Raw genomic sequence first — 16,618 nt, 5'->3', positions numbered from 1 at the left:
GTTTCTCTGAATTCTATGAATTTTTTTAGCAAATAATCAAGTCCGAGACAGAGATCATGAGAATCTCCGGTTTATAGCCAAGTTGGGCAGAAATTGTGGATAACCTGGGATCCTAGTACTTGTGATAAGCATCTGAAGTGGAAGGCAGTCTCAGTTAAGACAGTTCTTCTTAACCTGTAGGATCTAACACTAGCTTCTTCCTGCCTTGTTTCCTTAGGTGTGGGTATTGTATTCATTTGAAATGCAGTTAGTTCATTGGCTTTACTTGCCCCATCATTCTCATTGATTTGATTTAATTTTTAATATGTATGATGTTTATGTTTTCAAAAGTCGTAACTGTATTTAGAAATGTTATTCTTTCCTGTATCCCTTCCACTCCATCCTTCTCCACCTATCTTTGTTGGTAACAAATTTAATTATTTCCTAGTTTTATCCTTCCTTTCTTTTTGTAATAATCAGAAACATGTATTATTCATGTGTTTTCTTATTTAACTTGTTCCTTACACACATGTGCAAAATAACACACTATATGTGCCCTTTTGTACTTTGGGGTTTTTTTCTTCCACTTAATAGCTCCTAGAAAATACCATTGTTAGTTCATAGATGCCTTCCTTATTCTTTTCACAGCTGTATAATATTTCATTATGGCTGTATATCATATTTTATTCAACCAGTATTACTTGCACAGCGGGGTTTTTTGGGAGACAGTTACAAATTTTTGACAGTGATTAAGAAATGGAAAAAAATGCAAATATGGTTTGAGTTTTTCCATGCATCCCAAATCTATTTATATAATCAAATACACCATTAAGCACTTAAATTCTATAGTTGAGAAAACCAGAGGATCTTTATTAAAAGCCTCAAGCATAATAGTCAACTTATGAAATGTAGAGTGCACCTGGTTATATTATTTTCCTAACATTTACTAGTTTATTTCCATAACATTAGTTATAAGTCTGAGGGAAGAAAGTGAGGATTGAATGAGAGATATTCCAGATGAAGATCAATAATTTTCATTGATTTAAAATTTACCAAAACTAGAGACATCTTTGTACCTTGAAGTACTGTCACTAAGGAAAAGTCAGATGACAATATAAATGACAAAAGTCAAGTGATAATAAAATACAGCAGCAGCAAAAGAACAGAGGAAATCCAGAATAGTTAAGTCTTTCATGATCAAGGGTTAATTGCATTGTAAGTTGGCATCTCCCTCTCTATACTATAGGGCTAAGGGTATTCCTGAGATAATTTTTCATTTTTCAACTCTACAAATGTTTAATACTTGTATTCAACAATAATTTTGTGAGGTACTTTAGGATTAATGTAGACTTAATTCTGGAAATTTGAGAGTTGTGACTGTTGACAATAATTACAACACAATATCTGAAAGTAGGTAGATAATTTCAGGTATAACAAAAGGAAAGCAAAATTATGAATACTTTTAATATATAGTGAAGAGGAAATATAAGTTGTAAACACTCAAAATTTAAAACAGTATTTTGGGAAAATCTTGACAATCAGTATTTATCAAAATTTAATACTGAAAATATCAGTTTCTAAACTATTAAGATATTTAGAGTATGATTAATGAAAAATTTTCTTGAAATAAAGTAGTTTTTTGGAGCTTATTCTTGCTAATAATCTTGTGACAAGCCTTATGCTCCTGTTGTGGACATGTATATAGGTGAACAGGCCATCATAAGATTTTTTGTTTGTTTACTGAGCCAGTTTTTCCCACTATATGACACTAGTGGAACCGGACTTGATTATCCCTAATTTCTTTTAGGAAAATTCCAGGCAAGTATGATTAACTAGGGAAGTCTTTGTGGTGCTATGGAAATAACACTAGATCAAGAATCAGGAGATCAGGGTCTGAAGCCTACTCTGCCCCTAAGAAGTTATGTCAACCTGTTTAGCATCATTTTCTTGTCTGTAATGTGAGCAGATTTATTTGTATGTTCTCTCAAGACCCTTTTTAATATTTTTGGTAGCTGTGTACAGGACCATTTGGGTTGTTAGAAATTAAAGACATACTGTATATATTAAGTATAATACTTTTTACATTAAGTAAGGTATACGTGCATGTGCAAAAATGACGAGAAAAAAATTATTGAAACTTCAAGAACTTAAGGGGATAGAAAGTAGTTTGCGATAGATGTTTTATTATCAGTGTTAATCTGTATGCTAATCTATAATACATGAATTTTAGGATAGTCATGTACCCTGTAATGGAAGAAACTCCTGTGATCTAGGAAGGTATGGAAAAGAACACAAAAAGAATTGGAAGAATTCTGCTCATTGTAAAATTCAAAAAGAGCTCTAAAATACTTGGTGTAATAAGCCTTGAACTATATATATACCCTTTTGTTTGGTTATGGTGGCTATCTGTGTAAAATTAAATGCCTCATTTTTTCTACAGGTATTTATAAAGTCGGCCCTTCAGTTAGAATTGGGTGCTAGAGCACAGAACAATATAAACTCAAACCCTACCTTTTTTGTCTTGGAACTTAATATCCAGTAATAGCAGTAGAAAATAAGAAACATATTTACAAATCATGATATATGCTACAAAGAAAAATAAATAGTAATGTGGTAGAAAGGAAGGAGGAAAGAAAAAGAGAGGGGTAGGGTGAAAGAGGTGGGGGGCGGGGGATAGGTCAAGGGCTGAGACCTGAATACTGAAAAGAAACTAGCTAGACAAAGACCAGGCAGATAAAAGGTGGATAAACTGCCACGAAGTAGAAAAGACTGATATGCCTAAGGAACAGAAAGAAGGGCAGTATAGGGCCAGGAACCAGTTGAGGGGAGGAAAGAGAACCTTGAGAGGTTTTAGAGAATTAGGACAGTCATTTAGGGCACTGATCATGGTAAGGATGGCAAGGAGTTGGGATTTCATTCCAAGAAACTATTGAAGGGGTTTAAGCGGGAAAAATTGCTGCATTTTTGGGCTATAAGACACATACCCCAAATTTGGGAGGAAAAGCGGGGTGCATTTTATAGTCCAAATGTAGCTTACTTGGCTTGCTGTGGGGAGGTGGTAGTGGAGCTGGGTCATAGGTTCTTAAATATTTTACCACATTTTTTGCTTCAAAAATTGTTTCCTATTTTTCCTCTAAAACCTAGGTGCATCTTATGGTCCACCTTATAGTCATAAAAATACTGTGCGTCTTATAGTCATAAAAATACTGTGCTTGGTGTAAAACATTTTTAAAAGATCACTTTTGTCTTTGTATCCAAATTAGAAGGAAGCAACAATGGAAGCAGTCAGACTATTAATAGTGCAGGAAAGAGATGAGCTTAGGGGAGAAGGAAAAAGTGAACAGAATTGGTGTATTTTTTGCAGATGGGATTGATTGAATTTGCTAATGGGACTGTATATGAGAGGCAAAGGCAAGATTCTTAAATAATACATATTTTTTTAAAAAATCAAAACTAATCTTTTAAAATATAATATTTAATGCCAGCATTTTACATGGTAAATATTGTCTTGACAATTTTGTCATTTTTAGTTTATTTTGTTCCCTTTTGTTTCCAGGCTTACGCATCTGGATGTGACATTGTTATACTGGGAAGTGATTTTGAAAGAGTACAAATAATCCCAGGAGCTAAACATGGAAATATTCAAGTGGGATGTGTAGACTGTTCAATGCAACAAGGCAAGGTTTGTAATCTTATAATGAGATTTGTTTTGAATATGGTTCATGCCAGGATAGTTTCAGAAGTATATTTTCTCCTGAATTAGAGACTTGTTTTGTTTCAAAGACAATATAGCTACAAATTTCTTTGGCTCCCTACATGCACCGTAGAGAACAAAATCCCGATTCTCTTATACGTACCTTTGAGATTTTCAGGAATCCTATTCTTATATAATTTTGAAATAAAGGACAATATTCTCTGTGAGTTGACAATGAACTTTAATACTTACTACCTATATAACAAGTATAAAGCTTACTTATTTAAAAATTGATTGGATCAAAGGATAGGAATGACAGTAGTTTTCTATCTATTTACAAATAAATTACTGAAGAGAAGTTATTTATTAAGAGTCACTTTTTTTGTCTGCAAACAGATAGTTATCTCCTTGTAGCTTCTGGATACATTTTGTATTAAAATGAAGGTAAGGTCTTCTAAAGTCTATAATTTTTTGTTAATTTATTGCAAGTCTATAAGAAAAATGAAAGTTTTTATCTGGACTTCTATGTGCATATGAAAAGTAAAAAGTAACCTTGAAAGCAAAACAGCAACAATGAAAGAAAGGGCATGTGATGCTATATCAGGTTAAATACAGTTCTATATAAACCAGAATTGGGAGGGTCATAACTAGTAGGAATCATAGTATATAGCTTAATATAGCACCTTGTAATAGGTGGCCAGACCTAGGTATGGCTCCTTAGGGGCTAAACTAGGATGAACTTTACAAATCTATTAAAAATTTTTTTGCTAGATATTTCAATACTTTGACTATATGATTTCACCAGAATATTTTGTGTGAGGAATTTAAGTGGACCCAAAGCTTTTTTAAAAATCTAATAATTTCTCCTGGCTGGTGTAGCTTAGTGGATTGAGCGCGGGCCTGGGAACCAGAGGATCGCGGTTCGATTCCCAGTCAGGGCACATGCCTGGGTTGCAGGCTGGTTCCCTGCAGGCCAAATCCCAGCAGGGGACGCATGAAAGGCAACCATACATTGATGTTTCTCTCCCTCTCTCCTTCCCCTCTAAAGATAAATAAATAAAATCTTTAAAAAAATAAATAAATAAAAATAAAAATCTAATAATTTCTAATAGACCTGACAGTCTGGAAAGTTCTTTCTTGGGACCTAGTTTAAAGAAACTCATGGTAAAAGGAATTTTCACTATTGCAATCTTTACCTAGCTGCTGATCATTCTTTTTGTTACTCCTGGGTCTCCTTTCCTTTAATATAGTTACAAGTGTCTCTCACTTGTTTTTATTTTGTTCACTCCTTTCATTCTCACTGTACTACAAAACGATATTTATTATAGAATGCCAAAAATTATTGACATTTTTTTCAGGTTTTTTCGATCTCCTCTGCAGTTCTATAATCTTCAATACTGTATAAAACCTCGTTTATGTTAATATCACATAGACACACATACAGCTGATTAATATTGTAAATCTAATTTTAATAATTTCCAATATGAGTTATCTTTTTGTGGCTAGATTACATGACAGTTCAAGTAAAATGAAGAAGTTATTTGGTTTTATAACCATTCCGATAAAAGGTAATTTTTTTAAACTTCTGTCACTATAATCAAATGTTTTCTAAGGTATGGGAGAAAATTTTGTAGGTTTGAGTATATGGAGACTTCTGTTTGCCTTTAAGAAGGAAATGCTTCTTGATACCATAGGCATCAGTAAGTTATCATTATTGTCTTTTCTTTGTAGTACTACCAGATTAATTTTCCTAGAAAAATTCATGTGCACTAATCTTGTATTCATTTGTTTAAAAACATTCCTAGCTTACCATTACCTTGGGAAAGTTCTAACTGTTCACCTTGGTCATGGGACCCAATACGACTGGCTCAAATCTGCCTTTTTGGCTTTATATTCCTTATTTTGTTGCAAAGAACACTAGTCTAGCTTGGCTGGTGGTCAGTCCCATCCAAACATAAAGTGCATCTTTTAGTTTTTACACTCGTGTTCATATTATGCCTTATTTCTAAAATTGATTATTTACTGTCCTTTGAAGAAATACTACCTATATTTTAAAGCACAGTTGGCAAACACAAGGCTCGTGGACCAAATCTGGCCCTCTACCTTGTTTTGTTCAGCCTGGCACCTAGTTTCTACCTGGCAACAGCACCGAACTCTCGCTTAACTGTTAAGGGGTAGTTACATTTATACAGCCCTGAAATTATATTTGGCCCTTTGAAGGCAACCACAAGGCTGATGTGGCCTCTGGTGAAACACCCCTGCTTAAGAGGCCCAAACTAAACACTCCTTCCCAGACCAACTCAGTGCAGATGATTCTGTATGCTAACAACTCCTCAGAACATTGTATCCATTGAAAGGTTAATGTATCCATTGAAAGGTTTTTCCCTGATGTATGTTATGTTTTCATTCCTTACCTCCCTTTGCTAAATTATATATTCTTATTTTTATCCCTGATTCATTCATTCATTTTATCTATCTATCTTCTGATATTTCAATGCTCTTCATTTGTGACACACTCAAACTTTGGTTATAGCTACCTTATAAAACAGATCCAAGAAGGGTTATGCTCCATTGATTTAAATAGAAAATTGTAACTATATCAAAATAAAATGGAATATTAAACACACTCCTTAGAGAGTTCACAAAGGAACATATCTAAGTTTTATTTTAAAAAAGTTAAATATACATTCACAGAATTGTCAACTTTGAGGACTGATAACCTAAAAATTGATTTTTTTTAATCCTCATCCAAGGACATGTTTATTGATTTTAGAGAGGGAGGAGATGGGATGAGAGAGAGAGAGACATCTATGTGAGACAGAAACATCAGTTGGTTTTCTCCTGTATGTACTTTGACCAGGGATCTAACATGCAACCCTTTGGTGTACAGAACGACGCTCCAACCAACTGAGCCATGGCACCAGAGCCAAAAGCTGATTTTTTAAAAAAATATTTTATTTATTTATCTTTAGAGGGGAAGGGAAGGAGAGAGGGAGAGAAACATCAATGTATGGTTGCTCCTCATGCATCCCCTGCTGGGAACTGGCCCCTGCTGGGAACTGGCCTGCAACCCAGGCATGTGCCCTGACTGGGAATCGAACCGCGATCGTGTGGTTCGCAGGCCCGCGCTCAATGCACTGAGCTACACCAGCCAGGGCAAAAGCTGATTTTTAAGTCATGTCAAATTTTATCCTGGACAAGTAATACATCAATACATATTCTTCTGCGAGAAGGGAATTAACATTTACTATGCATTTTATAATATACTAGATATTTTACAAATGTTATTTCAATAACCAAAATAATTCTCGTAGGAAGATGGTATATACGTATTATAAATATAGATTGAGAAACTAAGGTTCAGAAAGTTTAGCTTGCTAGTTACACAGTTAGTAACTGACAGTGTGTATTGGGATTTTGATCCAGACATGGTGGTCTCTAAAACTGACATTCTCAAGTACTGGTACCTGAAATTGCACATATATTTTAAGTTACATTATTCATTTCTCTTTTGCTCTTTTGATTCATAAGTATGTTAATATACCCATAATTTTTCTTTTTTTAAGATTGCAGCATCCTATGGAAATATTATATCTGTTTTTGAACCAGTTAAACTACTGAAGCAAAAGAAAAATTTGGTCAGTAACTTATTATTTTCCTTTTAGGAATTGAAATGTCTTGAGTATTATAAGATGTTATATTTTAGAATACAAAAAATCAGTGATTATTAAATAAATCAGTATAAATTATACACTGTAATTAAAGATAAGTGTTAAATGCCACTTCTATGTTAAAAATGTTTAAATCTTTCATTGAAATTGAATTAAACTAAATTGTGCTAATGAATTGTCTTGAAATATTTTTTTCTGACATTTTTTCTTTTATATTTAAAAAGTCAACAACTTTAAGTTTGGCAATTATAAATTAAAATTTTTGCTAGTGCAAACACCATTGTGTAGTCATATGTGGCACTTTATTCTTCCCTTTATGATCTACTTTTATAAAGTTTTTCTGCTATAAGTACTTTCTTCTTACAGTTACAGGTTTTAATTGTAGGTCTTAACATATCTCCAGGACTTATTTTCTTGTCCTTATTATATCATGTAATATAACTGTTAATAGGCCAGTGAATTTTTTTAATAAAGACATTATATTCAGGAATAGTTCTGAAAGATGGTTAAAACTATAGTTTATATTAAATATTGAAGTTATGTAGTAGATTTTTTGGGTGCTTCAATGCTTTTAAGTATGGCAGACAAACCAGGTTATTTTACCCATCTCCACTGAAGATTAAGCTAGAAATTTAAACCATATGGAAGAATATCAGTATAGTGTAGTCCAAAGAACATTTATTAGGAGTCAGATGACTGGGATTTCCCTGCTGCTTTTTAACTATTTGATTCTAAACAAAGAGCGTTATGAGACTCTTTGCTTAATTTTGAAATTAGTTACTGTTTATTCATGCAGCATGGGCTGTTGGAAGGATGACATGTCAGAGATTATATAGAAATCTGTTAAATGTAAAGAATTAAACTGTTTTAATAATAGACATGCCTTTATATATCTTTTAAAAATATATTTTATTGATTACGCCATTACAGTTGTCCCATTCCCCCCTTCATTCCCCTCCACCCTGAATACCCCTCCCCCCACTCCTCCCCTTTAATTTATGTCCATGTGTCACAAGTTCTTTAGATTCTATATTTCCCATACTATTCTTGCCCTCCCCCCTGTCTATTTTCTACCTACTGTCTATGCTACTTATTCTTGTACCTTCTCCCCCCTTCTCCTCTTCCCACTCCCCTGTTGCTAACCCTCCATGTGATCTCCATTTCTATGGTTCCACTCCTTATCTAGCTGTCCTCTTGGTTTGCTTTTGTTTTAGGTGTGGTTGTTAATAACTGTGAGTTTGCTGTCCTTTCACTGTTCCTATTTTTTATCTTCTTTTTCTTAGATAAGCCCCTTTAACATTTCATATAATAAGGGCTTGGTGATGATGAACTCCTTGAACTTGACCTTATCTGAGAAGCACTTTATCTGTCCTTCCATTCTAAATGAAAGTTTTGCTGGATAAAGCAATCTTGGCTGTAGGTCTTTGGATTTCATGACTTGGAATACTTCTTTCCAGCCCCTTCTTGCCTGTAAGGTCTCTTTTGAGAAATCCGCTGACAGTCTGATGGGTACTCCTTTGTAGGTGACCGTCCCCTTATCCCCTGCTGCTTCTAGGATTCTCTCCTTCATTTTGGTCTTGGCTAATGTAATTATGATGTGCCTTGGTGTGTTCCTCCTTGGGTCCAACTTCTTTGGGACTCTGAGCTTCCTGGATTTCCTGGAAGTCTATTTCCTCTGCCAGATTGGGGAAGTTCTCCTTTATTATTTGTTCAAATAAGTTTTCCACTCGTGGCTGTTCCTCTTCCCCATCTGGTACCCCTATAATTCGGATGTTGGAATGTTTAAAGATGTCCTGGAGGTTCCTAAGCCTCTCCTTATTTTTTTGAATTCTTGTTTCTTCCTTCTTTCTGTTTGGTTGTTTCTTCCTTCTGGTCCACTCCATTGATTTGATTCCCAGTTTCCTTTCCATCACTATTGGTTTCCCGTGCATTTCCCTTCATTTCACTTAGCCTAGCCTTCATTTTTTCATCTAATTTGTGACCAAAATCAACCAATTCTGTGAGCATCCTGATCACCAGTGTTTTGAACTGTGCATCTGATAAGTTGGCTATTTCTTGGTTGGTTAGAGTTATTGGCTCTGGGGCTTTGAGTTTTTCTTGAGCCATAATGTTTTGGCCTGTTTGTGTCTGTTATGTATGAGGGGAGAGCCCTAGGTGTTCACCAGGGCAGGGCAACTCAGCCGCTGGGTTGTGGTGCTTTATGTGGGGGTGGGGTCAGAGAGAGGCAGTGGGTTTGTTCTGCGCTCTCTTGGATTTCTTTCCCCTCTGCTGCTTCCCACAAGCAAATTGGTCCCTTCAATTTGGGTGCTGGTTCCTGGGTATGTGGGCTTGTGCACCCTCCAGGACCCTCTGGGTCTTTCCAACAAACTCTCTGTGAGCCTGGGAGCTTCTCCCAGCACCTCAACCCCTGAAAGTTTTTCCAGTTGGTGCTTTTAGGCTTTAATTCTCAGCACTGGGGCCTTGGTTTGCACAGTCCGTCTCACTGCTCGTTTTTTTTGCCTGGGTTATCTGCATACGAATGTGTGACCTCGGTCAGCCAACCGCCTTGCGCCCTCACTGGGTCTGCCCATTGCCACCCCACACCTGGGATCTGCCAACTACCACCTGCGTACCTGGGTTGGTCTGGTACTTTTTCCTGTGCCACCGCTCTCAGCCAGCTGCTGACTCTGCCCCTCTTACCGGTCTGGCTGAATGGTTCGTTGTTGTCAGACTTCCTTCCATACAGTTCAATTTTCTGTCTGTTTTGGTTGCATTTTTGTTACTAAATCTTTGTTGTCTTTAAACTTGATTGTGCAAGGAGGCACAGTGTTTCTACCTACACCTCCATCTTGGCCGGAAGTGCCTTTATATATGTTTTAATAGTTTTCATTTTTCACCTCACTCATTAGTATCTTACATATTTCTCTGACTTAGCTTTGCAGTTGTTATTTCCTTCTTTATACATAAGGCAGTAGAGGCCCAAAAAGAAATGTGACTTGACCGACGAAACAGCTATTGAGCCATAGAACTAAGAGTAAAATGAGCTTTATTAATTCCTAGATGTGAGCATTCTTTTTTCTGCCTTTGTTAATGAAAAATATTTTCTCGGGATTGATACTCATTTTTAACTTTTATGGAAGGTGAGTCCACAATTCTCCCCTGATTTTTGTGCTTATATATTAATAAATCCATTATTAGAAGCTCTTGTAGCCTTATGAATTAGTAACTAACAGTACTAAAAATAAATTTTAAAGATGGTCGCTCCACTCAGAACAGTGTATTTCAAATAATACTCTATATTTGTTATTATTTTTTTAAATACTCAATGTATTTGTTAAATGAAGTAACTAACTTTTAACAAATCTGTGTGTTATGTTAAAATGCCTGTATTAGTAAGGGTAGAATTAAGATTTTTTTAGTTGCCTACTTGCTCTTGTTATATGATATTTTGATATAATAGTATCAAAAACTTATTAAGAAGACTTTAAAGAGAGAATTTTAAAAAGCTTGATAAATAAGGGGAAAACTGGATTAGATGGGAAAGTCATATACTTGGAAGGCACCCAAAATCTGTTATGTCAGGATGCGGTTTCAGAGAATCTTTAGACCCTCATAAAAAAGATATTATTTCTTTGTACATCGTGGAATATTCTTTCAAGGCAGTGGTTCTTCCTTAGAGGTACTTGCTGTTCACAATCAGCAGTTGATACATGTGTCCAGTTCCTGCCCTGGGGATTTCTGAATCCGCAGGTATGGGGATGCATGTAGGCACTTGTACATCTCCTTCTAGAGACGATTCGAATGTGCACTTGATTCAGAGCCATTCCTGCAAGGTGGTGTTTTATATGAAAGCGTATTCCACAGTCCATCTGTGTCAGAATCATCTGGGCTGTTGGTTTAAAGTGTAGATTCCCGTGCCCCATCTTAACCTTTTGAGGCTGAACGTTTGGATAAGAGTCTTGGAAATTGAAATTTTTGATAAATACCCAGGCTACTGTATAGGCTACTGTACATGGGTCTTGGAAATTTGAATTTTTAATAAACATCCTGGCTACCATACATTCTTGTACTAGTATGTACATACTTGTATGTACAAGTATGAGAATCACTACATTGTTTTTTAAATATATTTTATTGATTATGCTATTACAGTTGTCCCATTTTTCTCCCTTTATTCCCCTTCACCCTGTACCCTCCTCTCACCTACATTCCCCCTCAGTTCATGTCCATGGGTCATACATATAAGTTCTTTAGCTTCTGCATTTCCCATATTATTCTTAACCTACCCCTGTCTATTTTTTACCTACTATTTATGCTTCTTATTCCTGTACCTTTTCCTGTATTCTTCCCCACCCCTCTCCACTGATAATCCTCCATGTGATCTCCATTTCTGTGGTTATGTTCCTATTCCAGTTTGCTTGTGTTTTTGTTTTTTTTTAAGGTTCAGTTGTTGTTGTGTTTGTCATTATTTTACTGTTCATAGTTTTTGATCTTCTTCTTTTCCTTATATAAGTCCCTTTAATATTTCATATAATAAGGGCTTGGTAATAATGAACTCCTTTAACTTGACCTTATCTGGGAAGTGCTTTATCTGCCCTTGCATGCTAAATGATAGCTTTGCTGGATAGAGCAATCTTAGATGTAGGTCCTTGCCTTTCATGACTTGGAATACCTCTTTTCAGCCCCTTCTTGCTTGTAAGGTTTCTTTTGAGAAATCAGCTGATAGTCTTATGGGAACTTCTTTGTAGGTAACTGTCTCCTTTTCTCTTGCTGTTTTTAAGATTCTCTTCTTATCTTTAATCTTGGGTAATGTAATTAAGATGTTCCTTGGTGTGTGCTTCCTTAGGTCCAACTTCTTTGGGATTCTGAGCTTCCTGGACTTCCTGGAAGTCTATTTCCTTTGCCTCGTTGGGGAAGTGCTCCTTCATTATTTTTTGAAATAAGTATTTGATGTCTTGCTGTTGTTCTTCTCTTTCTGGCACCTCTATGATTTGGGTGTTGGAACGTTTAAAGTTGTCCCAGATGTTCCTTAGCTTCTCCTCATGTTTTTGAATTCTTATTTCTTCATTCTGTTCTGATAGAATGTTTATTTCTTTCTTCTGGTACAAACCATTGATTTGAGTCCTGGTTCAAACATTGATTTGAGTCCCCATTTCCTTCCTGTCACTGTTGGTTGCCTATACATTTCCCTTTAATTCATTTCATAGCCTTCACTTTTTTTTTTTCTCTATTTCGTGACCATACTCAACCATTTCTGTGAACATCCTGATTACCAGTGTTTTGAGTTGTGCGTCTGATAGGTTGGCTATCCCAAATTAAGAGAGTGTTTGTGGGTCTCAGTCTAATAAAAGTTAGTAAATCATCTTAGTGTAGGCTACAGTCTGAATGTAAAATAAAATGAAATGGAATAGAAAATGTTAGAGTACATCATACGTAATAAGGGTAGGTTACTTATACTTGCAATTATGTGCATGTTATATGTATTCTGGGTCACCATGCAACATGTATTTCTTACTGGTTTTCAGGTGAAAAAGTTGAATACTATTCCTTTAAGGAATGAAAAGATTTAAATTACGCATTATAACAGGTTTACATCCCTTATTCTGATTTTTCACACATACCATATCTCCGTTGAGGATAAAACATTAAAAGAGAAGAAAGTCTTAAGTAGCAGAGACACAGACATATTTAAAATTAAATATTTGTAGCAACAATAATAAAGTAATAAAAGTCAGGTCAGTAACAGTATTGTCCAAGGTGGCATATACTCACCGGTTGTTTAAATATAATAAAGACAGACTTTTGGACCTCCAGCAGTGGATATTCTCTCCCTAATCTTTTCCATCACATATTCATTATTTTTCTGGACAGAGTTGAACATTTTCTCCTTAAAAATGACTGCATGGTCAATTATACCTAAAAAAAATAAATGACTGCATGTATTATTAACAGTAATAATAGTGAACATATTCATTTGTGAGAGAAAAGATACCAATAACAATTTGAATAAATGGTCTTCTTTTTTTAATTTTAGGAATTATATAATCAATGGCAGAAAAGTGGTCAGTTTTTTCTGGAATCAATAGCACACAATATAACTTGGGATCCTGCAGGTAAGAATACAAGCAGGATTAACTGCAATAAATATCCCTTTCCTAGATTATTATTTTTATTACTTTCATGTATTTCAGTCCTGGTTTGTGTGGGGAACACAATAGTAATAAAACAGATTGCATTCTTTTAGAGCATATGGTGAAATGAAGATGCACGGCAATAGCATCCAGCTGTAGGAGGAATACCTGTTGTTTCAGGAAGGTCATACTAATTCTCTCTGGAGAGTCAAAGTTTAATCGAAGAGGAACTTTTTGACCTGAGAGTCGATATATTTAACAGTGAGGATGGGCATAGATGTAGGAGGAAAAAATAAGTGAATTCTAAGAAGCATTAATGCGTATATGTGCCAGTAATCTATTTCTGCATTTAAAAACCATCCCAAAGCCATTTTACCAATCTTGCACAATGAGCAAAAGCAGAAAGAAAAGTGTAAGATAGATTCTAATAGTGACTATTACTTCATTGAGTCTGGAGTGAATTTGGTGATGAGGATATAATGCAGCATATTATAGAAGGCCTTTAAAGTCATGGTAAGGAATTTGAATTTAATTCTTTTTAATTGTCTAAAAATATTACAGGTATTTGAAAGTGGCTAGGTGACAGGTGGTTTGCAAGAGTGTTCTGGTAGCAGAGAGGGTTAGAAGGAAAGGGAACAAGACAATAAATATTATATTATTTATAATTATAATTACCTTTTGGAAAGTATGCCTATACAGTAGTCTAAATGAGAATATAAGAACTTGTTTCAGTGCCTTTAACATAATAATAGGTATCAATTGATATTGAATGAATAATGAAGGAGTACATGAATATGAAATGCATTTAGGCAATACAGTTGACATTTCTTGACAACCAGATTGCACATGACTTTGCAGATATTTGTGACCACTAAAAGAAGAGTAATATGCAAAAGTTAGAGAGAGTAGAACATAGGTTTTGTTTGGATGTATGGAATTTGAGATGCTTAAATATGATCTAGCAATATCCAGCAGATAACTATAAATTTGGATTTAGAACAGTGATTTTCAACCTATTTCATCTCATGGCACACGTAAGTTAATTATTAAAATTCTGTGGCCCACCAAAAAAAAAACTATATATTTTTCCAATCTCAACAAAAAAAATAGGTCTAATTTTGATTCATTCACACTGGACATCAGTTGTGTTGGCTGCTTTCATTTTTTAATTTGACAATGTAAGGGAAAAGAGGTGAGTGCCCCTGACTAAATTATCAGTTGTTGCATGCTTTAAAAATTCTTATGGCACACCAGTTGAAAATTGCTGATTTAGAATATAGGAAAGAGGTTATCTTTGGAACATAGAACCAATAGTCAATCAGTTTAAATAGGTAAAATAATTTACATTTTGAAATAGTTGAGAAAAATGTTAATTTAGAACACAAATTTTGGAATCTTTGGGAATTATTTTTTTAAGAGAAGAGATTATCTTTGAGATTTTTTTCAAGAAAACAAGTTCATTTTATTTATTTAATTTTCAGTAAGTTTAAATCCTTGAGGAATACAGCATTACACAGATTGTGTGTCTAATGGCCTTAGCAGGATGGTTGCTTTGGAATTTTGCTCAAACCATGCCACTGTTTCCATAAGCATGAGTTACCTTTCCCTGGATTACTCTGGTTTTGTTGTTTGCCACCAGGAGTTATTGTGTTGTTCTTCGCTTTGTACACAAAAGCACATCCCTTGCCTAGACATCTTGAACATAAACATTTTAAGAGCTGTGTGTGCCCTCTGGTTCTGAAGACCCAGCTTATACCTGGCAAATATGTCCTTGGACCTCAGCCTTCTAAACATATTTGTTGCTATAGAAGTTCCCAGCAGGCCCTCATAGTTCTGCAGCAGTAATTACATTTGAGATTATTTTTTAGAAAATCACACGATGTTTTAAAATGTTTCTTCTCATGAGATTGTAAGATTGGTGTTTACTTGCTGGTAACCTACATGTTTATTTTATGCATACAATGAAAAGAAGTCTGATCTGGGTTCAAATTTGGGATTGAATTTTGTATACTATATTTTTCAGACTATAAGATGCACTTTTAAACCTCATTTTTTGCTTCAAAATTTTTTTTCCTATTTTCCTCCTCTAAAACCTAGCTGAATCTTATGGTGCAGACCCCAGACGCAACTAGGTTTTAGAGGAGGAAAATAGGGGAAAAATTTTGGAGCAAAAAATGTGGTAGAAAGTACATCTTATAGTCCAAAAAGTACAGGTATATCACTTTGTATATAACTTTATTGTGAAGAGGGTGAGTTATGTCCCAGTTTATGCCTGTTGTCCTGATACGATTATTAATGGTGTTTTTCTACTCTCACAAATATTCTATTTGTATGATAAATTACAGTTATTCTGTTATGGTACTACAGTCTTATAATTATTTATTTACATGGTTTATCTTATTGGTTAGACAAGGGGCAAGATTCTATTTTATTCAGTGTTTTATTTAGTTGTCTTTAGGGACTCATCATATAGTAAGCTCTCAATAAATGTTCACATATCTGACTGCAAGTTTTATGATCACAAACATAGTATTTAAGAGATTGAGAATAGTTAACTCACTTGTAAATGAAGATATCTAATTCACAAAATAGTTATATAGTTTTTTAGTGGTCAGTTGTGGCAGTATATATGAAAGTAGTTGGTAAGTGATAAAGTCCTATAGAAATTTGTTAGCAAGTGAACTGCCTACTTGAAGTAACTTATTAACTTCAATAAAAAACATTTAATATTTGAATTGAATGACTTTCTTTTTTAAGTAATGACATAGCAGTTTAGAATTTTTGTACTATCGTCTATTAGTACGGATACTAGTATTAATGTTAAATTCTTCTAAAATCATCACTACAGAGTAGTATTAAAAGAAAATTACTTATTTTAACATATCTAGTAGAGACTTGATAGCAGCTTATGACCATTATCTTTGTTAACTGTAATTCAGCTAAAATTCACATAAAAGTTAATTTTTTTCCTTTTAATATTGAAAAGTTTAAAATTTAGGATTCGATTGAGGAATAGATTATAGCTATAATAAATCCTTGGGAACTATACTAATAGTTACACTAATCCCGGTTAGTATAATTATTACTTTTGCAAATGAAATTTGTAATTACTTGTAAAAAGATTATACTTATTTTACATGAAATAGTAATATTTGGGGTTTGAT

The 16,618-nt window shown here is 34.6% G+C and overlaps 1 protein-coding gene across 7 annotated transcripts in view; it reads left to right on the top strand.

Moving 5' to 3' along the window:
* The window catches only part of DMXL1 (Dmx like 1), a 152,927-nt gene that overhangs the window by 18,289 nt on the left and 118,020 nt on the right, over window positions 1-16,618 (top strand). For all 7 annotated transcript variants that reach the window (XM_037029048.1, XM_037029074.1, XM_037029073.1 and 4 more), the window contains exons 2-4: window positions 3,536-3,661; window positions 7,240-7,311; window positions 13,358-13,436. In XM_037029048.1, the coding sequence (XP_036884943.1) occupies window positions 3,536-3,661; window positions 7,240-7,311; window positions 13,358-13,436 (277 nt within the window). The remainder of the gene's footprint in view (window positions 1-3,535; window positions 3,662-7,239; window positions 7,312-13,357; window positions 13,437-16,618) is intronic.

This window comes from Sturnira hondurensis, unplaced genomic scaffold, assembly GCF_014824575.4.
Source record: "Sturnira hondurensis isolate 20B ecotype Veracruz unplaced genomic scaffold, ASM1482457v3 Scaffold0001509, whole genome shotgun sequence".
In the NCBI taxonomy this organism is placed as follows: domain Eukaryota; kingdom Metazoa; phylum Chordata; class Mammalia; order Chiroptera; family Phyllostomidae; genus Sturnira; species Sturnira hondurensis.
Note: the sequence above shows the minus strand (reverse complement) of the source record. Positions and strands in the feature narration are given on the sequence as shown.